Source organism: Notolabrus celidotus, unplaced genomic scaffold (genome assembly GCF_009762535.1).
Source record: "Notolabrus celidotus isolate fNotCel1 unplaced genomic scaffold, fNotCel1.pri scaffold_259_arrow_ctg1, whole genome shotgun sequence".
NCBI lineage: Eukaryota > Metazoa > Chordata > Actinopteri > Labriformes > Labridae > Notolabrus > Notolabrus celidotus.
In genome coordinates, this window is record NW_023260102.1 from 1 (window position 1) to 23,050 (window position 23,050).

At 42.8% G+C, this 23,050-nt stretch overlaps 1 protein-coding gene across 1 annotated transcript in view; it reads right to left on the reverse strand.

Annotated features, from left to right (window-relative positions):
* Window positions 1–749: 749 nt before the first annotated feature.
* The window catches only part of LOC117809364 (calcium-dependent secretion activator 2-like), a gene marked incomplete at both ends in the record, with an annotated part of 56,084 nt that continues 33,783 nt past the window's right edge, over window positions 750–23,050 (reverse strand). Inside the window, 2 exons of the mRNA XM_034678923.1 lie at window positions 750–857; window positions 18,760–18,843. Of these exons, the coding sequence (XP_034534814.1) occupies window positions 750–857; window positions 18,760–18,843 (192 nt within the window). The remainder of the gene's footprint in view (window positions 858–18,759; window positions 18,844–23,050) is intronic.

Consider the following 23,050-nt stretch of genomic DNA (forward strand, 5'->3'; position numbering starts at 1 on the left):
ACTGGCACACTGACACACTGGGATCCTAGCTCACCTTCTTCCCCCCAACCCCTTCATCACTTACTTTAACTCTGCCTGTCCCATTAAAGTTACTAACCATAGACCTTTCTGGAGTCCCTGAGCTCCATTGTCTCGTAGATTCCTCTGAGCTGCCGTAGACGTCCTCCTGCTGCGGACGATCTGGACTCCAGCTGATACGGACGTGCTGGACTCCAGCGGCAACAGCTTCTACGACTCGTCTCATCACTATCACCTCTCTCTCTTACTCCCCTCTATCTGTCTTTCCAGACCCAACTCAGTCGAGGCATGATGGCTGTCTAACATGAGTCTGGTTCTGCTGGAGGTTTCTGCCTGTTAAAGGAAGTTTGTCCTCACCACTGTAACTAGCTAAATACTGCGATGTGCAATGCTCATGATGGATTAAGGTGGGGTCAGACTGAGTCTTACCCTGTCTTGGTGTTGGGTCTCTGTTCATAATTTGACATAGTGTGGTCTAGACCTGCTCTGTTTGTAAAAGCGTCTTGAGATAACGTTTGTTGTGATTTGGCGCTATACAAATAAAGATTGATTGATTGATTGATTGTTACAGTGCAGCGACTTCCAATGACGCCAATGCTGAAGTGCAAACAACTGCAGTTCCTCAAGCGTCCACTTGAGGCTCCTTTTACAGGTTATTCGTCATCTCCAGGTCTCAGTGTTTGAAGTTTCTGAGCGGTGTTATCATCAGAAAAATAAGAATCAAGACTTACATCAAACACCTTCTCGATGTACTGCTCCTCCTGGACCCGGTCTCGAAGGATGTCCTGGTTCTGCCGTACGAAGGTGATGTACGTGTCGGCCAGATCCATCCCCGGTTTCTGGAGGAGACAGAACAAAGACGGGCCTGAAGACAACTCAGAGAGGAAGAGGAAGAAGGAGGAGGAGGAGGAGGAGGCTGGATGTGGAGCAAGCACAAGGTTCAGAGTTTTTTGTAACAGTGAGATGGAAAAGAAGTCAAAGTGATAACGTCAACATGCAACAGTAAAGAAGTCAGCTGAAATGGTTTGGGCATCTGATAAGGACGCCTCCCTTTAGAGGTGTTCCAGGCATGTCCAACTTGGAGAAGGCCCCCGTGGTAGACCCAGAACTCGATGGAGGGATTATATCTCCCGCCTGGTCTGGGATCGCCTCAGGATTCCCCAGGAGGAGCTGGGAAGTGTTGCTGGGGAGAGGGATGTCTGGGTCAATTTGCTTGGACTGCTACCCCAGCGACCCGACCCCGGATTAGTGGAAGTAAATGGATGGATGGATGGATGCAGAAATAAAGCATTAACCCCCGACTGTCTGAATATTATTAATACAACTCAACCTAACTTCTGTCGAGCTAGTGTGAGGTAAAGAGGCGGGCCTTTAGCCTCCTTGCTAACAGCTACAGTGTTCCCGCCTGTCAATCAAGTCAGCCACGCCCTTATTTGGGCAAAACTCAGAAGTTTAATATCTTAAAAAATAATGAGTTACAATAAATTCACCCCATACAGTGTGTGCTGAGAGAGAAATGAGCTCTTCAGACCTAAACAGTTTTTTGAACCAGGCTGTAAACATGTTTATTTCTGCTGTAAAGATCGTCTTCTTTGAATGGGTGTGTATGTGGTTTCCTGTGTTTCTGCAGCCAGCCTCTAGTGGACGCTCGAGGAACTGCAGTTTTTAGCACTTCTGCATGTGCTTCATATTTTAAAGACCAGAGGATGCCGCTTGGTCGGACTAGATCCACTGAAGTTAGGTTGAGTCAGCATTTCAATAGGGCGATGGGCTTCAAAACTCAAACAGGAGATGTTTTATAGTGTATGTCATCTGCCGTCATTTGTGCCCCCCCGAACTGTTATTCCTTCACTAGGTCTTTTGGTTGAGTCAGCACGTGTATACCAGGACTCGTCTCCATGCCAACGATACACAGACAGCCTGTTACTGGGTCACTCTGAATTCTTCACTGCTGCCAGTGCAAGTTTTAACTTTCACTTTCGTTTTTGGAGCAGTTCACATATTGACACTTTGTCAGCTGTAGGAGCCAAGAATGCACGAAAAGGGCGTGTTGGGCGCGGACTTAGCCTAAAGGTTAAATTGCACGCCCATGAAGCGATTGGCCCGGGTTTGAATCCAGCCTGCGGTTTCTTTCCTGCATGTCATTCCCCCCCACTCTCTCCCTGTTTCGTACACTATCCACTGTTCTCTCCTCTATGAATAAAGGTGTTAAAGGCCCTGTGAGGAGTTTTGAACTGGCTGAGAAACAGACTGAAAATGATACTGATGCCTCTTTATGACCTTCAATAGCAAACAAGTCTATCAGCAGCAACACTGACACCTTCTCTGTTGTCATTTTTAATGCCTGAAACCACCCTGAGGGGGTAGGTGTCAGACCAGATGATGGACATCTCGCTTCAGAAACAGCCTTTATTTGACTGTTTTCATGGAAAATAATCACATTGCCTGATAAAGTTGACTGTTGAACACAACAGGATGAGGCTTTAGTTGAAAACACTACTTTTGCATGTATAGGACAAGAGATAAGAGGTATCACTTTGTCCACAAGGGGGGCGCCAGAATCGATACAAAACAAAAGTTCCTCACAGCAGCTTTAAAGCCCCAAAATTATAACTTTAAAAAAGAAGATGGCGTGTTCCAAGTTTGGTACTAAAAGAAAAGTGGACAGTGGTAACTGGCAATTCAAAGGAGAATGGAGTGAAAAATTTGCATTCATTCTCCATCCAACCAGCACAAGAGCCATGTGCTTAATATGCAAGGAAACTATAGCTGTGAAGAAGATTTCCAATTTGAAACGGCAATATGAGACGAAGCATTTTGAAGAGACATTTCCTCAAAATTCAGAGGTAAGAACTACAAAGATAAATGCACTGAATTCGTCATATCAAGCTGCAAGCAGGACTCTTCATCTATGACACGACAACATTTCAGTTCGTATTTTTGTTGTTGCTTTGAATGAAAAGGACATTTTGTTTTGAATATTACAGTATTATTGCATACGGTCTGACCGACATCATTAAATGGACCTTTGACTCATTGAAAAAATTATTTGTGGCCCTTTTAAGATTTGTATTTGATTACCCCTGGGCTATGCATACCACCTGTTAGCCTCTTAATAATACATTTTATTTATATAGCGCTTTTCACAGAACTCAAAGACACTTTACAAATAGCACACAATAAAAGACACAATAAAAGAAACAAGTTAAAAACACAGTGGAAATAAAAACATTAACAGTTAAAAGCAGTTCTGAAGAGGTGTGTTTTGAGGTGGGATTTGAATGTTTGGAGGTCAGTGGAGTTGCGTATGTGTGTGGGGAGGGAGTTCCAGAGGGCAGGGGCAGCAATGGAGTAAGCCCTATCGCCCCAGGTTCGGTGCTTGGTCCTACAGGGTGGGGAGAGGAGGTTTTCATCAGAAGAGCGGAGAGCACGGGAGGGGTTGTGAGGGTGAAGCAGGTCAGTGAGATAGGAGGGAGCCAGGTGATGGAGGGCTTTGTAAGTCAGGAGGAGGACTTTGAAGTGAATGCGTTGGGGGACAGGAAGCCAGTGGAGGTTTTGGAGGACTAATGTGTTTGCTGATTTGGTATGTGATGTACTTCCTGTAACTGTAGATGTGCATGTTAACGTACTGAATGGGAAGAAAGCAGCTCAGTATTAGAGCTCATCCTCTGTAAAACTGAAAAGCGTGGCACTCTGGGAGCCGATAGAGAGAGGAGAGGACGCTTTGTTTACCTAAATGTTATTAATTGTGCAGATCTGATATCATCCTGCAACACAGACTGATCAAAGCAGCCCCAATGCTTCATTTGAAACTGTCCAGACGAGATTGAAGATGAAATATGAGCCTTAATTTGAACATTCTCATTTTGAAGTTTTCTGCTTCAGCTGGTTTTTCTTCCTGCATTTAGCAAATTCAGCAATGTTGATTATAGCTAAGTGTGCAGCTATTTGCAAAAGCATTCCCTGTGTTTAAAAATGACAATTGCACTTATTTCCATTCTCCAAAATTAGGTCTGCATTCAGCAGAAATCCATCTTGTGAAGGAATGTTTATAAAGAGAGATCTCCCCGAGGACTCGGTCGTGTTTCCGGTGTTTTCATGAAGAAGAAAACAGTTTTCACTCCAACGTCCTAGGGAGGAAATGTTCAGCATCACCTGCTGCTTCCTGGGTGAAGAGAGTAAAACAATAATCTACCCTCTCCGTGATCGGAGTATCATGAAGCTGCTGGAGCCGCTGCACCGGAGGAAACGCTCGCTGCTTAGGAAGCAGCGGTTTGCTCGGCGTGCAGAGGCCAGAGGCAGGAGGAGTGTGTACACGTCTGTCCGTTCACACTCCCTGTTGTCAGGGGAGATTACAGCTGTAATGTTTATTGGAATTGCTTTGACATCTTTCACACCCGCTCTCTCTGAGCCGGCGTGTGCAGCCCCCCGGGGGGGTTTTTGTTGCTGTGCTGCTGCAGAGCACGGGAAATGAGAGCCGCTAGAAACCCAGGAAGCTTCAGGCTTCAGTGAAAGGCCAGAGGAGGGTTAGAGAGGGAATCAGCTGAGGGATGTAACCTCGTCTTCAGAAAAGGCAACACGGAAGAGACACAGACGCTCACATGCTAATGTTGGAGGAAACTAGACGGGAAGCTGCATCGCTTCACGGCAAAAGTACCCACATGTACCCACATCTCAGAGCGACGCAGAAAAACTAGTCCATGCATTTGTTACCTCCAGGTTAGATTACTGTAACTCCCTCTTATCAGGCTGCCCCAATAAGTCTCTAAAGATTCTTCAGCTAGTTCAAAACGCTGCAGCTCGAGTATTGACTAAAACTAGGAAGAGGGAGCACATCTCTCCAGTGTTAGCTTCTCTTCACTGGCTCCCAATAAAATGTAGAATAGAATTTAAAATCCTTCTTTTAACCTACAAAGCTCTTAAAAATCAGACACCCTCGTATCTTAAAGACCTCATAGTGCCCTATTACCCCTCTAGAACACTACGCTCCCAACATGCAGGCTTGCTAGTTGTACCTAAAATCTCTAAAAGTAGTATGGGAGGTAGAACCTTCAGTTATCAGGCCCCTCTCCTTTGGAATCATCTACCAGTCAGGGTCCGGGAGGCAGACACCCTCTCCACTTTTAAGAGTAGACTTAAAACTTTCCTTTTTGATAAAGCTTATAGTTAGAGCTGGATCAGGCTTGGACCAGCTTTTGTCATGCTGCTATAGGCCTAGACTGCCGGGGGAACTGGCACACTGACACACTGGGATCCTAGCTCACCTTCTTCCCCCCAACCCCTTCATCACTTACTTTAACTCTGCCTGTCCCATTAAAGTTACTAACCATAGACCTTTCTGGAGTCCCTGAGCTCCATTGTCTCGTAGATTCCTCTGAGCTGCCGTAGACGTCCTCCTGCTGTGGACGATCTGGACTCCAGCTGATACGGACGTGCTGGACTCCAGCGGCAACAGCTTCTACGACTCGTCTCATCACTATCACTTCTCTCTCTCTTACTCCCCTCTATCTGTCTTTCCAGACCCAACTCAGTCGAGGCATGATGGCTGTCTAACATGAGTCTGGTCCTGCTGGAGGTTTCTGCCTGTTAAAAGGAAGTTTTTCCTCACCACTGTAACTAGCTAAATACTGCGATGTGCAATGCTCATGGTGGATTAAGGTGGGGTCAGACTGAGTCTTACCCTGTCTTGAAGTTGGGTCTCTGTTCATAATTTGACATAGTGTGGTCTAGACCTCCTATGTTTGTAAAAGCGTCTTGAGATAACGTTTGTTGTGATTTGGCGCTATACAAATAAAGATTGATTGATTGATTGATTGATGTGGTTTTTGATCTGAGAAGCAGAGAGGCAGCTGTCCCCCCTCGTGTTAAAGCTCGGGTACCAAGCTTCTTTACATCCCACCTACGCCTCAGTTCCTCCTTTCTGCTGTGTCTGATTTTACCACTGTCTTATATATTGTCACTGATGCTCGCTCTGTTCTGTGCAGGGTCTATGCTGCTGCTCTCCCTGCGTTGGCTTTTCATGTATGCACATGAAAGAAAAAAAAGATGGGCTGCTTCCAACCTCAGGATATGGCATTCCATGTAGGTACGTTCACTGATGCCCGCTATGTTTGGTACCCTTTGGTCTTTGCTGCTGCTCCCCCTGCCTCGGCTTTCCATGTATGCACATGAAAGAGACTCTGTGCTCTCCACACCTCAGGCTTTGGCATTCCATGTAGGCACATTGAAGGTCAGGGAGCTCCCAGAACCGCATTTTTGCTGTTGCTCTCCCCGCCTTGGCTTTTCATTTATGCACATGAAGGGGAAGAGAGATGGGCCCCCTCTCACATCAGGATATGGCATTCCACGTAGGCACGTTAACGGATGCCTGATATGTTTGGAACCCTTTGGTCTTTGCTGCTGCTCCCCCTGCCTTGGCTTTTCATGTATGCACATGAAAGGGAAGGGAGGTGGGTTACTTCCCACCTCAGGATATGGCATTCCATGTAGGCACGTTCACTTATGCCCGCTCTGTTCTGTACCTCTGGTGATCTTTGCTGCTGCTCTGCCTGCCTTGGCTTTTCATTTAAGCACGACAGAGAGGGGTGGTGTGCTCTACCCTCCGGCTTTGGCATTCCACGTAGGCACATGTAAGGTCAGGGAGCTCCCACAGCAGTATTTTTGCTGTAGCTTGTTCTGTTCTCTTTGCTGCTGCTCTCCCTGCCTTGGCTTTTCATGTATGCACATGAAAGGGAAGGGAGGTGGGTTACTTCCCACCTCAGGATATGGCATTCCACGTAGGCACGTTCACTGATGCCTGGTCTGTTTGGTACCCTTTGGTCTTTGCTGCTGCTCTCCCTGCCTTGGCTTTTCATGTATGCACATTAATGGGAAGAGAGTTGGGCTACTTCCCGCCTCAGGATATGGCATTCCATGTGGGCAAGCTCACTGATGATTGCTCTGTTTTGTACCTCTGGGGGTCTTTGCTGCTGCTCTGCCTGCCTTGGCTTTTCATTTATGCATATGAAAGAGACTCTCCACACTGCAGGCTCTGGCATTCCACGTTGGCACATGGAAGGGCAGGGAGCTCAAAACAGTAATTTTGCTTTTGTCTGCTCTGGCTTTTCATATACACGCATCAAAGAAAGTGGAGGTGTGCTCTTCCCTCATCAGCCCTTGTCAGTTTATACCAACAAACTTCTCTCTTTCTCTAAAAGGACCCCTTCACTGACTGATTCTCATATGGGACAGATCAGTACAGGATGGGCACCTCTAGTTTTAGCAGCTAGTGCTTTGTGCCTTTTCCCACTCCATGGATGTGACCACGGTGACTCTGCCTGCCCTGACGTCATGTGCTCCCCTTTGAACGAGACGGACTAAATGTAATCCTGACGTCTCTGTTTAATCAAAACTTTCAAAGACACCATCCTCTAGACGACTCACTGGTGGTTTGATGCCGTTCAGCACCGCTTTGGAAGTGATTCAGACGATGCAATCTCGAGGAAGCCAAGCGAGGGGGCTCCGGTACAGTTTCGCCAAGGAAATGTTTCTCAGTGAGCGGGTTAGTATCGTAGTTTCTGCACGGAAGCTGCCAAAATCCGCATAACTGAAAGTTTCTGAAAGTTGCTTTATATCTGGTCTTTGCCAAAAAAAGATCAAATACAATGAAACAGTTTCTGAAGCATTCATGTCCAATGATTATTTCTCTTCTCAACAATGAGAAGTTTGCTTCACATAAAAAATCGTCTGCAACAGTCTGTGGCTTTTCTCCATCTGAGGAAACCTCCACCCACGCAGAGACACGGCGTAGTAAAGCTGAAAAACTCTCTGACTGGAAATGTGTAAACAGCTCTTTTCATGATGATGATGTTTTTCAAGTCCAGGTGAAAACATCGACTCTCTGATTGCTGCTTCTTAAAAAAGTAAAGATTTCCTCTTCATTCTGAGTTTCCACGCTGAACTGAAGACCTCTCCGTTAGCTGGAGTCAAACATGTTCTGGGCCTTGAACAGCGAGTGACAGACGGAGATCAGTCAGATGTAATTCAGACGGACCGCTGGACAGACAGCAGGGGTTAAAGTGGGGTCACATGCCCTCAGGGGGATCTGGTGTGTGTGTGTAGGGAAAGGAGGGGTGGTGCGAGTGTTGTGTCCAACCGAAGAGGGGAGGGGTCAAGGAGGGTGAGTGACAGGCCTGTCAGATTCCCCATAATCCTCTGGAGTGAGGGTCTGGCAGATCCAGGATCTTCGGGGAGTGATTGTCGGGAATGTTGACGAGAACGAGCCGCGTGTTTGTCTCCGATCTGTTCCAGGTGACACTTTGAGGTCACGTCCACATTAATGCTGACACATTTCAAATGTTTATATCTGATCTCAGGACGCTTCAGATATCGACTGATCGCCGTATATTCCTCTGGGAGTGACGGAGAACTTCTTGGGTATTCTGGTGAAGCCTTTCCTCCCTGAGTGCTAGGTTGTTTACGGACTAATTAGCAACATGAGAAGCGACCGTGTGATTGGATACGTCTGCTTAATTGCATCCTCCATAACGGCACTCCTTCATCTGTTCATCTGAGTCTCAGTTTCGCTGTTAATACTAAGTTACACAGAGGCCAAGACTTTGTCTTTGCAACATTGTCTACAGTCCAATTAGCAACTTGAAAGCAGAGTGAAATAAACCCCTCAAGATGTGTCTTAAAAAATCACTTCCTGGTTCATTACATCCCTGATAAGAGCGCCCAATTATCTGTTTCTGGAGAGTCTGAGTTTCGCTGTAAACAGAGCGTTCCAGAGAGGCTTCACTCTGGCTTCCTTAAGCGGTATGAACCTGAAACAGAAACTGATGTTCTTGTGATTTCTTTGCCATTAACAGGCCTTTTTAAGTTGAAAGATTATTGGCCAGGGTCGCACACGTGGAATAGAGAGAATGGCGAATCACGTGAGGCGTTCAGGCGTAGCCATAAATGATGTCATGCCATGACTTTCTCTTCCATTTGCCACATTGTCTACAGTCCAATAAGCAACTTGAAAGCAGTGTCTGGAAAATTCCTTTCTTGGTTCATTACAACCCCGATAAGAGCCCCCATTCGTCTGTTTCTGGTGAGTCTCAGTTTCACTGTAAACAGTAAGTTACACAGAGGCCAAGTCTTTCTCTTTGCAACATTGTCAACAGTCCAATTAGCAACTTGAAAGCAGAGTGAAATAAACCCCTCAAGATGTGTTTGGAAAATTCACTTCTTGGTTCAGTGCATCCCCATAAGAGCGCCCATTCATCTTTTCTGGTGAGTCTCAGTTTCACTGTTAATAGTAAAATACACAGAGGCGTCACTCTGGTTTCCTTCAGCGGTATGAACCTGAAACAGAAACTGATGTTCTTGTGATTACTTTTCCATTAGCAGGTCTTGTAATGCCTCTTTTAATATGAAATATTAATGGTCAGAGTCGCTCACGTGGAATAGAGAGGATGGCGAATCGCGTGAGGCGTTCAGGCGTAGCCATATATGACGTCATGCTAAGACTTTCTCTTCCATTTGCCACATGGTTTACAGTCCAAGCAAAGTGAAATACACCCTGAATGAAAATTGCTTTCTTGGTTCATTACAACCTCGATAAGAGCCCCCATTCATCTGTTTCTGGTGAGTCTCAGTTTCACTGTAAACAGTAAGTCACACAGAGACTTCACTCTGGCTTACATCAGCAGTTTGAACCCACAAAGACAAACAGATTTTCTTGTCAATTACAGGCCTTTTTCATGCCTCCACTGAGAGGACAGGACAGTGGATCGAGTCAGAAACGGAGAGGGGAACACGAAGAATGATGTGAGTTAGAATTGAGCCCAGGGCTGCTTCAAAAACTGTTCGGGAACTCCGTTTGACCACCAGGCTGAACAGATTTGTAAAAACTTAAAGTCAAGCTTTGTCAGGTCTGTCCTCAAGAGGAGAAGAAAACTACATCTACAATGTTTGTTTGTTGAATGGAGGTCTACGAAAGAGGATTAGAGACACTGATGTTTCTTTAGCTCTGACCTTCTTCACTGAATGTTCCATTTGTTCTCAGAATTCTGACATCATCAAAGACAGAATTCTGACATCATCAAAGACAGAATTCTGACATCATCAAAGATAGAATTCTGACATCATCAAAGACAGAATTCTGACATCATCAAAGACAGAACTCTGACATCATCAAAGACAGAATTCTGACATCATCAAAGACAGAATTCTGACATCATCAAAGACAGAATTCTGACATCATCATAGACAGAATTCTGACATCATCAAAGACAGAATTCTGACATCATCAAAGACAGAACTCTGACATCATCAAAGACAGAATTCTGACATCATCAAAGACAGAATTCTGACATCATCAAAGACAACTCTGACATCATCAAAGACAGAATTCTGACATCATCAAAGACAGAACTCTGACATCATCAAAGACAGAATTCTGACATCATCAAAGAAAGAATTCTGACATCATAAAAGACAACTCTGACATCATCAAAGACAGAATTCTGACATCATCAAAGAAAGAATTCTGACATCATCAAAGACAGAATTCTGACATCATCAAAGACAGAATTCTGACATCATCTTAGACAGAATTCTGACATCATCAAAGACAGAATTCTGACATCATCTAAGACAGAATTCTGACATCATCAAAGAAAGAATTCTGACATCATCAAAGACAGAATTCTGACATCATCAAAGACAGAATTCTGACATCATCAAAGACAGAATTCTGACATCATCAAAGACAGAATTCTGACATCATCAAAGAAAGAACTCTGACATCATCAAAGACAGAATTCTGACATCATCAAAGACAGAATTCTGACATCATCTAAGACAGAATTCTGACATCATCAAAGAAAGAATTCTGACATCATCAAAGACAGAATTCTGACATCATCAAAGACAGAATTCTGACATCATCTTAGACAGAATTCTGACATCATCAAAGACAGAATTCTGACATCATTCTAGAACACCTGCTGTTGCTCTCCATACAGACTGTTTCTCCTGCTGACACCTGATTGGTGGATACTCCTCAGACTACAGACAGAGACCAGAACCCCTTCTCAGACTAAAACCCAGACCCTGAGATCCAGATTCAACATGTCTCTGAATCAGAATCTGTAATTACAGGTTAGTTGTAGCTGAAAGTAAAAAGCTTTGTCAGGTCTGTCCTCAAGAGGAGAAGAAAACTACGTCTACAATGTTTGTTTGTTGAATGGAGGTGGGATCCATCATTTCTGATGCTGCGTTCAGGGAAGTCAGGAAATCTAAACGCTGGTTGTCTTTAGTGACACAGCATCAAGCAGATTTGTGTCTCAGTGTGGATGTCTGATTTAGATTGTTAGCTGCTCTTCATGCAGATATCTGTTTATAGAGAGAAAGAAATCCTCCTCAGATGACCTCCTGCTTTTGCTCTCCGTACAGACTGGTTTTCCTGAAGCCTGGAGTTTCTGTACGAGTTCAAGTAAGGTCAAAACCAGAGAGGGAGAGATCCTTACAACATCAGGATTGTGTGTGTGTGTGTGTGTGTGTGTGTGTCACTGGCAACATATTACTGCCCTGCTTGTCACTTGAGACATCAGTTTCCCTCCTTTCCATCCCCTTGAGGCTTAGTCTCAATCATTCACCTCTCTTTTCTCTGGGCCTGACGAGGTGACAAAGCAACATGACAGATCCGAGACGCCGGCACAGTTCCAGCCGCAGAGATTAAGACTTTAACACGAAGAGGAAGGAGCGACCGACAAGAAGAAACACACACATACAAGCGGCCCGGCGCTCTTGTCACGCTCTGCCCTCTCTGCACTGTTTTGTCTCCTTCACTGTTTCTGAACTTGTAGCCAAACACCAGTAATCCCCTCTGCGCCGGGATAATGGCCGCCCGGTTGCTCGTCAACATTTGACAACAGAGAAATAAATGGAGAGTGTAAAATTAAGCTGTTGGATGCAGACGTGGAGGAGAGGGAGGAGGAGGTGGAGGTGGAACAGTGGAGGGAGAGTCCCGTCCACAAAGACTGGGGGAGGAGGGCGGTGAAATGCCAGGTAATTACACACTACGACCAGCCTTGTTTCCGGCCCTGGTTTCATTTCATGTCAACCAGGTGCAGAATGTGTGTGTGTGCAAATATGTGTCTGCACATCACGTCATGTAATTTAACATAATTGTGCTTACAAGAGAGAAAACATCCTTCCCCTGTCCACACGATGTCTGTGAAACAACTTAATGAAAGTCACTGCATTAAACACAGACATGACTCTGTAGTGGAAGTCACTGCATTAAAAACAGACATGACTCTGTAGTGGAAGTCACTGCATTAAACACAGACATGACTCTCCAGTGGAAGTCACTGCATTAAACACAGACATGACTCTGTAGTGGAAGTCACTGCATTTAAAAACAGACATGACTCTGTAGTGGAAGTCACTGCATTAAAAACAGACATGACTCTGTAGTGGAAGTCACTGCATTAAAAACAGACATGACTCTGTAGTGGAAATCACCGCATTAAACACAGACATGACTCTGTAGTGGAAGTCACTGCATTAAACACAGACATGACTCTCCAGTGGAAGTCACTGCATTAAACACAGACATGACTCTGTAGTGGAAGTCACTGCATTAAACACAGACATGACTCTCCAGTGGAAGTCACTGCATTAAAAACAGACATGACTCTGTAGTGGAAGTCACTGCATTCAAAACAGACATGACTCTGTAGTGGAAGTCACTGCATTAAACACAGACATGACTCTGTAGTAGAAATCACTGCATTAAACACAGACATGACTCTGTAGTGGAAGTCACTGCATTCAAAACAGACATGACTCTGTAGTGGAAGTCACTGCATTAAAAACAGACATGACTCTGTAGTGGAAGTCACTGCATTAAAAACAGACATGACTCTGTAGTGGAAGTCACTGCATTAAACACAGACATGACTCTCCAGTGGAAGTCACTGCATTAAACACAGACATGACTCTGTAGTGGAAGTCACTGCATTAAACACAGACATGACTCTCCAGTGGAAGTCACTGCATTAAAAACAGACATGACTCTGTAGTGGAAGTCACTGCATTCAAAACAGACATGACTCTGTAGTGGAAGTCACTGCATTATACACAGACATGACTCTGTAGTAGAAATCACTGCATTAAACACAGACATGACTCTGTAGTGGAAGTCACTGCATTCAAAACAGACATGACTCTGTAGTGGAAGTCACTGCATTAAACACAGACATGACTCTGTAGTGGAAGTCACTGCATTCAAAACAGACATGACTCTGTAGTGGAAATCACTGCATTAAACACAGACATGATTCTCCAGTGGCAGTCACTGCATTAAACACAGACATGACTCTGTAGTGGAAGTCACTGCATTAAACACAGACATGACTCTCCAGTGGAAGTCACTGCATTAAACACAGACATGACTCTGTAGTGGAAGTCACTGCATTAAACACAGACATGACTTGGAAGTCACTGCATTAAACACAGACATGATTCTTTAGTGGAAGTCACTGCATTAAACACAGACATGACTCTGTAGTTGAAGTCACTGCATTAAAAACAGACATGACTCTCCAGTGGAAATCACTGCATTAAACACAGACATAACTCTGTAGTGGAAGTCACCGCATTAAACACAGACATGACTCTGTAGTGGAAGTCACTGCATTAAACACAGACATGACTCTGTAGTGGAAATCACCGCATTAAACACAGACATGACTCTGTAGTGGAAATCACTGCATTAAACACAGACATGACTCTGTAGTGGAAATCACCGCATTAAACACAGACATAACTCTGTAGTGGAAGTCACTGCATTAAACACAGACATGACTCTGTAGTGGAAATCACTGCATTAAACACAGACATGACTCTGTAGTGGAAATCACCGCATTAAACACAGACATAACTCTGTAGTGGAAGTCACTGCATTAAAAACAGACATGACTCTGTAGTGGAAGTCACTGCATTAAAAACAGACATGACTCTGTAGTGGAAGTCACTGCATTAAAAACAGACATGACTCTGTAGTGGAAGTCACTGCATTCAAAACAGACATGACTCTGTAGTGGAAGTCACTGCATTAAACACAGACATGACTCTGTAGTGGAAGTCACTGCATTCAAAACAGACATGACTCTGTAGTGGAAATCACTGCATTAAACACAGACATGATTCTGTAGTGGAAGTCACTGCATTCAAAACAGACATGACTCTGTAGTGGAAATCACTGCATTAAACACAGACATGATTCTCCAGTGGCAGTCACTGCATTAAACACAGACATGACTCTGTAGTGGAAGTCACTGCATTAAACACAGACATGACTCTCCAGTGGAAATCACTGCATTAAACACAGACATGACTCTGTAGTGGAAGTCACTGCATTAAACACAGACATGACTTGGAAGTCACTGCATTAAACACAGACATAATTCTCCAGTGGAAGTCACTGCATTAAACACAGACATGACTCTGTAGTGGAAGTCACTGCATTAAAAACAGACATGACTCTCCAGTGGAAATCACTGCATTAAACACAGACATAACTCTGTAGTGGAAGTCACCGCATTAAACACAGACATGACTCTGTAGTGGAAGTCACTGCATTAAACACAGACATGACTCTCCAGTGGAAGTCACTGCATTAGAAACAGACATGACTCTGTAGTGGAAGTCACTGCATTAGAAACAGACATGACTCTGTAGTGGAAGTCACTGCATTAGAAACAGACATGACTCTGTAGTGGAAGTCACTGCATTAAAAACAGACATGACTCTGTAGTGGAAGTCACTGCATTAAAAACAGACATGACTCTGTAGATGTGATTGGCAGTGAGGCTCCTGCAGAGTGTGTTCGGTGTGTGTTTCTCACACGTGTTCAGCAGGTCTGACGTGTTCACACTCCGCAGCCAAGACAGCAGTGACTGACAGCCGCACAGGCTCGTCTCCACCATATGCACACAGGCGGAGCAGCAACACAAACATTGGAAGAGTGATCGTCAGCACTGGCTCTTCACCATCTTTAGAGCTCATTCCAACCTCTCTGAGAATATTCTAATCATACTTATTAATATTATTTAAAATTTCAACTGAATCTGTCCATCCTGTAAATGTTCCTCATGTGTCTCAAAGAGAGAGAGAGCTTTCTGTTTTTATACCCCTAAACTCTGAGTGTTTTTAAAAGTTAAATTAAGACTTTTTATTCTAGCTTTTAATTTGGAGTAAGTTTTTTTAGCCCTGGACTGCATTCTTAACATTATGACATTTTTTTTAGAATCATTTTATTTTCTATTTATTTTACCTTATCTTATTTAATTGATTATAATGACTTTATTTTCTTTTTTTGATATTTATTTATTTTAATGATTTTATTGAACTGATTTAATTTCTTATTGATTTGATTTTATCTGACATTTTTATGAATTAATTTTATTTATTTATTTTTTGTTTTGATTTTATTTTTTACATTTATCTGATTTTATTTTATTTATTTAATTTAATTATTTAAGTTTTGTTTTGATTTTATTTTGGACATTTATCTAATCTAATTTAATTAATTTAATTTTAATTATTTAATTTCTATTTAATTTTATTTCTGATATTTGAGTATTTTAATACAATCATTTTATTCTGGAATAATTTAATTTTTTCATCTTTATCATATTCAACACTTCTGCTTGCATTAAAGAAGAAGTTAAAATAGTATGTATATATATATATAATTTAAATGAATCTAAATCTGATGAAATCTCAAGGTGTGATGAATAAAGAGCAGTGAACGGCGTGATGAAGACGTTTCTCTAAATGGACTCGGGGACGATGTAGTGAAGGCTGGTTTTTGTTTTCAGGAGGTCATTCCTGCGCCGGCACACTCCGGATAGAGCTTTAGAAAATGTCTCTCCTTTATAGTAAACAAATTAAAGAGTACACATCCAGGGATAAACACAAACAAAAATACAAATTCATGTTTTAATATTTGAGCTGCAGAGAGGAAGGAACGACTAAAAGGCTTTGGTGCAACATTAAAGGTGAAAAACGCACACATGATTAAATGCACCGTGTGTTTTCATGTGACATAAACACATTAAAATAAGGTGGTGAAATGTTTTTCTGATAAATACAAAGTAAACAAGAAGAAAGTCTCTCAGATGTAAACACCGGAGGGTTTAAGCTTCATGTTTTCGTGACAAGGTGTCGGGGGCGGAGCCGTCAAACAAGGACGATAAGAAGCCCCGCCCCCCCGCTGCTCAATGTGCCACCTGCAAAAAGAGGCTTACCCGTGTCAGGTTCCCTCCTCACAAAGGAACCAAGAGGACGAGGTAGCGGTTACATTATAATTTCAGGGGAGAAAGCAGCTGAGGAGGAAGTCTGCTGGGAACCAGAGAGCATGATGGGGGAGGTGGGAGGAGCCATGGCAGGGATTAAGGAGGGTCAGGTGGGATTATGTTGCTGCTCTTTATCTCAGCTGTTCAGCCACTCAGTGAAAGAGTGGAGGATGTTCTCACATCTGTTTTATTACAACACGACTCTGTAGTGGAAGTCACTGCATTAAAAACAGACATGACTCTGTAGTGGAAGTCACTGCATTAAAAACAGACATGACTCTGTAGTGGAAGTCACTGCATTAAACACAGACATGACTGTAGTGGAAGTCACTGCATTAAAAACAGACATGACTCTGTAGTGGAAGTCACTGCATTAAACACAGACATGACTCTGTAGTGGAGGTCACTGCATTAAATACAGACATGACTCTGTAGTGGAAGTCACTGCATTAAAAACAGACATGACTCTGTAGTGGAAGTCACTGCATTAGAAAAAGACATGACTCTGTAGTGGAAGTCACTGCATTAAACACAGACATGACTCTGTAGTGGAAGTCACTGCATTAAACACAGAAGTGACTCTGTAGTGGAAGTCACTGCATTAAAAACAGAAGTGACTCTGTAGTGGAAGTCACTGCATTAAAAACAGACATGACTCTGTAGTGGAAGTCACTGCATTAAACACAGACATGACTCTGTAGTGGAAGTCACTGCATTAAAAACAGACATGACTCTGTAGTGGAAGTCACTGCATTTAAAACAGACATGACTCTGTAGTGGAAGTCACTGCATTAGAAACAGACATGACTCTGTAGTGGAAGTCACTGCATTAAAAATAGACATGACTCTGTAGTGGAAGTCACTGCATTAAAAACAGACAGGACTCTGTAGTGGAAGTCACTGCATCAGGTTAAAACTGAACCATGCAAAGAGGAAACCATATATAAACCTGATCCAGAACCACAGAGCCCTCTTTGGACCTGAGCCCGTTTGAGATGGACTGAGGGGAAGTGAAAACTGTCCTGTGGTCTGATGAAATCCTGGACTCTGTGTCCTCCGCTCTAAAGAGGAGAGGGACCACCCGGCTTGTTATCAGCTCACAGGTCAAAGCCAGCGTCCCTGATGGTATGGGGATCAGAAGAGTCCATGGCATGGGTAGCTTCCACATCTGTGAAGGCTCCATTAATGCTGAACAATATCTACAGGTTTAGGAGCAACACATGCTGCCATCCAGACCATGAGGTCTTCAGGAAGACCTTACAGATTTCAGCAAAACCACATTCTGCACGGACTACAACAGCATGGCTCTGTAGTAGAAGAGTCCAGGTGCTGAAGTGGTCTGCTGTTTGAGAAGCTGAAACCCTCTATCAGGGAGACTTTAAAGTCCAGAAACTGGTCTCCTGGGTTCACCAACGTTTACAGAGTGTTGTTGAAAGAAGAGCTGATGAACATTTTAAATTTTTAAAGTAGAGTTGGACTTCTTGTTGAACAGTTCTCATTCTTAAACTTGATTTTTGTTGAAGTCGTCTTCCACAATGATTCCCTTTGTTTGGATTGAAGGCTGATTTTTTAAAGTCTGTAATCCCAGCGGACGCTTTTAAAAACTGCCAGACTTCACATGGCCGCGATGGAAGATTTGAAACGTGCAGAAACTGAAGTCACTGAGGAATACTGCGTCGTTAAATCGGAGCTGTTAATCACTTTGTGAAAACGCGGGGTCACCTCATAGATTGAGATTAACCCTCTCTCTCCTTCACACCTCGGACGCTGCCAAACGTTAACGCCTCGACACCTCGACTCTTTAACTCCTCATCCCCTCCCTGCCTCGCCTCCTCCCTCCTCCTTCCTCCTTCCTCCTCGCGGGCTCGTCGCGGCCTCTGATCTCTGCCACGCCGCCGCCGTTCATTAACTGCTCGACACCGTAACGCCGCCCACAAACCGACACTTCGGCAAAACACATCTCCAAGGACAAGAGTGCAATTAATTAGGCTTGTTGTGTGATCTTTGGCTCTGGAGCTGCAGATGGATTCAAAAATAAAAAGAAACTCCTCTTTATATCTTTCACACATGCTTCGACGCCACGATGACAAACTTACAGAAAGAAACACAAACTCATGACAAAGAGCGGGCGGCTTTATTCTCCATCCCACGCCTCCCAGTGTCAGGATGCGGGTGGAGACACAGATATGGAAACCAACCGTGACGACATGGGTGAATGATAGAACAGATTGACACACTCACAGGGACTTCCACATATTTGGCAGCTGCTTTCACCTTTCAGGAGAAGAAGAAGAAGAAGAAGGAGGAGAGGAAGAAGAAGAGTGACACTGAAGTTCAGCTCTGGTTTCTGAGAGAAGCCGCTCCACGCTCTCTGATTCAGGAGCAAAACAACGTGTGTACTCACTGTGAAGGAGAGGATGGAGGAGAAGAAGGTTCCTTCATCGTATCTGGAGAGTTTGGAGAGGACGCTGTCCAGACCAGCAGCAAACTGGAGACGGAGGAGAGACGATTCAATGTCGACATTCACCTTTATCTGATTTTTTTTACACATTTCAGGCTTTTATTTTGAAATAAATTCACAGTTTTCTTTCTTTTGTTCCTTTTTTTGTTTCAACACATAAAAAGAAGTGAAATAAACCTGCTTAAGTTAAATATGTTTCTGAAAGAAGAAGGGGTGACATATGACACTTTTTTAAAATCGTCATTAATCGCAGGATGTTTGTTGTGTGGAATCTTGATTAATACCCTCTATTATAATCATGCATTTTTCTTACAGATAATCCTGTGCTTCTTATTATGTTCATGTATTTCCTTGCTCATGTATTCTTCTTTTTAACAATTGTATCAATATGTTTTTTCATTATACATGATTTATTGAAGTAGCCTGTAAATAGTAAGGCGTAAGGTCAGAGATCTGTGCAAATATCTGCACAAAGGCAAGGCAAGGCAAGGCAGCTTTATTTGTATAGCGCATTTCATACACGAGGGCAACTCAATGTGCTTTACATTAAAACATTAAAAGCATTGGAGACATTCAGACAGGCATAAAAGAACACAATTAAAATGACAAATATGATAAAACAGAAAAGAAAAGGAAAATTAGAAATATATTAAAAATTACATTAAAATTTTAATTTAAAGTGGGTTAAAATAATCTAAGATAGGAAGGCAGAGGTAAATAAAAAAGTCTTAATCTTTGATTTAAAAGAGGTGAGAGTTGGAGCAGACCTACAGCTTTCAGGGAGCTTGTTCCAGATATGTGGTGCATAATGACTAAACGCTGCTTCACCATGTTTCCTTCTGACTCTAGGAACTGAAAGCAGACCAGTACCTGATGACCTCAGAGGTCCAGGTGGTTCATAAAGTAGTAGCAGATCAGCAATGTATTTTGGGCCTAAACCATTCAGTGCTTTATAAACCATCAGCAGGATTTTAAAGTCTATTCTCTGACAGACAGGAAGCCAGTGTAGAGATCTAAGAACTGGAGTAATGTGGTCTACTTTTTTGGTCCTTGTTAGGACTCGAGCAGCAGCATTCTGCAGCCGTCTGATGGACTTTTTAGGGAGTCCTGTAAAGACCCCGTTACAGTAGTCTAGTCTGCTAAAGATAAATGCATGGACGAGTTTTTCTGCATCCTGCTGAGACATGAGTCCTTTAATCCTTGATATATTCTTAAGGTGATAGTAGGCGGACTTTGTAATTGTCTTAATGTGGCTGCTGAAATTAAGGTCTGAGTCTATGACTACACCAAGGTTTCTGGCTTGGTTTGAACATTTCATCTGTGCAGATTGGAGCTGAGCAGTAACCTTTAACCTTTCTTCCTCCAAAAACAATCATTTCAGTTTTTTCTTTGTTTAACTGAAGAAAGTTCTGTCTCTCGTCCAGTCATTGATTTGTTCAATGCATTTACTCAGTGTTTGTATGGGACTATAATCCCCTGGTGATATGGTGATGTAAATGTGTGTGTCATCTGCATAGCTATGGTATTTTATTTGGTTGTTTCTTATTATCTGACTTAAGGGGAGCATGTAGATGTTGAATAGTAGAGGCCCCAGAATGGATCCTTGAGGTACTCCACATACGATTTTCATCCGCTCAGATGTGTATTTACCTACAGACACAAAATAGTCCCGGTCATTTAAATAGGACTTAAGCCAATTTAGTACTGCACCAGAGAGTCCCACCCAGTTTTCAAGTCTGTCCAGTAGTATCTTGTGGTCAACTGTGTCAAAGGTGAAATCGAGGACAGAACCTCCGCTTCTGCAGTTCAAGGCAGGTTTAGCCCGGATGTGGTCTCACATCTTCAGCCCACTGCCTTGCAAAAGGCCGAAAGGCCCACCATAGTCTCAGGTTGTGGTTGAATGTGAGCTGAGGGGATTTTTTTGGTAACGTGATGATAAACGGTTTGTATTATGATAAATGAGCGCCTTATGATTACATAAATATTCAGTGGTAACGATGTACGCTTTCTTAAGAATTGTTGATATATGTTTTTTTGATAACCGCAAGTGTCGTAAGTTGTAGACATATGCTAGACTGAGGTAATGTCTCTGTTGTTTCCAGGGTACAATGTTCACCTGACATGACCCTTTGCTCACCCTTGATTGCAACTCACCCACACCTGTCACCCCCCCCCTTTCTCCCCCTCCCTTTGTCTTTTCTTTATGAACAACTGTATTAAGGTCACACATACACATGTTTCCCCCTCCCTTTCCCCCCCTATGTTCGATGAACTATAAAGTATTGAGCATCTCCGTCGTTCGGGGGAGAACTTCAGATGCTCTTGAGTATGCTGTAACTTCTCTCTCATGCTGCATGAATACTTGAGACTTTTAAACGTAAACTAAAAACGTATTTATTCAGTCTGGCTTTTATGTAGGGTTTAACAATTTTATTACCTACCTTTTATTAGAATATTGATTTAAATGTTGCTTTATTATTTTAGTAATTTTAACTGTTATCTTATTCTATTTTTATGTATTTATTCATTCATTTATTTAATTTTATTTATCTACTCAGTTTTATTGATATTTTTCAGCCTTAGTTTTATTTTTCAACTCTTATCCTTACCTTTTAAATCTATTTTAACTATTTTTATTTCTTAATTTTGATGCTTTAACTTATTTTAATTACACATATTTTATTTTGGTGTGCATTGGTCTCTATTTTATTTTATTTTTATGTTGTTCTTATTTTTAATTTGTATTTTTATTAGTTTTATTATTATCATTATTATTATCTTCCACTAAAATGTCTTAGCATTGTTTCATTTCTGCTTCTTTCTTGTTTTCAATCGCTGTAAAGCACTTTGGGTTGCATTTTATTTGTATGAAAGGTGCTCTATAAATAAAGCTTGATTGATTGATTGATTGATGAATAAACTTTGTGTGTAAACTTTGATACTGAGTTCGAAGCCTCATTTCTGGTCACTGCTCCGCTGGATGATCGCCTCACGGCTGGGTCACCCTACCACAGTTGTTTTTTCAATGGTAAATGGTAAATGGACTTGTACTTATATAGCGCTTTTCTAGTCTTTCTGATCACTCAAAGTGCTTTTACACCACTCGTCACATTCACCCATTCATACCCATTCACTCACTGATGGTAGAGGCTGCTACAGTAAGGGACCATCAGTGTTAGCTAACTCATTCGTTCAATGTGGGGTCCAGTGTCTTGCTCAAGGACACTTCGGCATGTGACTGCAGGAGCTGGGATCGAACTGCCAACCTTCTGATTGATAGACGACCGACTCTACGCACTGAGCCACAGCCGCCCCAATCAATCAATCAATCAATCAATCAATCTTTATTTGTATAGCTCCAAATCACAACAAACTTTATCTCAAGACTCTTTTACAAACAGAGCAGGTCTAGACCACTGTAAGTCAAATCCTGAACAGAGACCCAACACCAAGACAGGGTAAGACCATAGACTGTAAAAAATATGGACGTAGTATCCGTGACGTCACCCATCTGTTTCTGAAGAGCTGTTTTGAGACCAATCGGCTGCGGCAGCCATATTGCTTCTGTCGAGCCAGTGTGACGTAAAGAGGCGGGCTTTGAGCCTCCTAGCCAACAGCTGCAGTGTTCCCACAGGCAGCTGTGCCTCTCATTGGAAGACTGGTAATCTCAATATCTTCGAAATTGCAGAATTAGAAAAAAAATCACCCCCCTCACAGTGAGAGGACATCGAGAAATGAGCTATCCAGACTACACTCATCTTTTGTACCAGGCTGTAAACATGTTTATTAATGCTGCAAAGATCAGCTTTTCCCCATTCATGTGTATGTGACTTCTGGTACTTCCGGAACCAGCCTCAAGCGGATCCTCGATGAACTGCAGCTTTTGACGCTTCTGCATTGACTCATATTTTTAGACCGGAGGTTGCCGCTTGGGTAAGACTCAGTCTGACCCCACCTTAATCCACCATGAGCATTGCACATCGCAGTATTTAACTAGTTACAGTGGTGAGGACAAACTTCCTTTAACAGGCAGAAACCTCCAGCAGGACCAGACTCATGTTAGACACACATCTGCTGAGACCGAAGTGATCACATTTATTATCGCGTGTTTCAATAAATTAAGGAAGGACTTAAAAGTGCTATTTTTTGTAAATAGCACACCTTCATTAAGCGGCTGCTAACGACTCCATTGAGCGTTTGAACTTTAATAACCTCCCTCTTCAAGTTTGAGTGA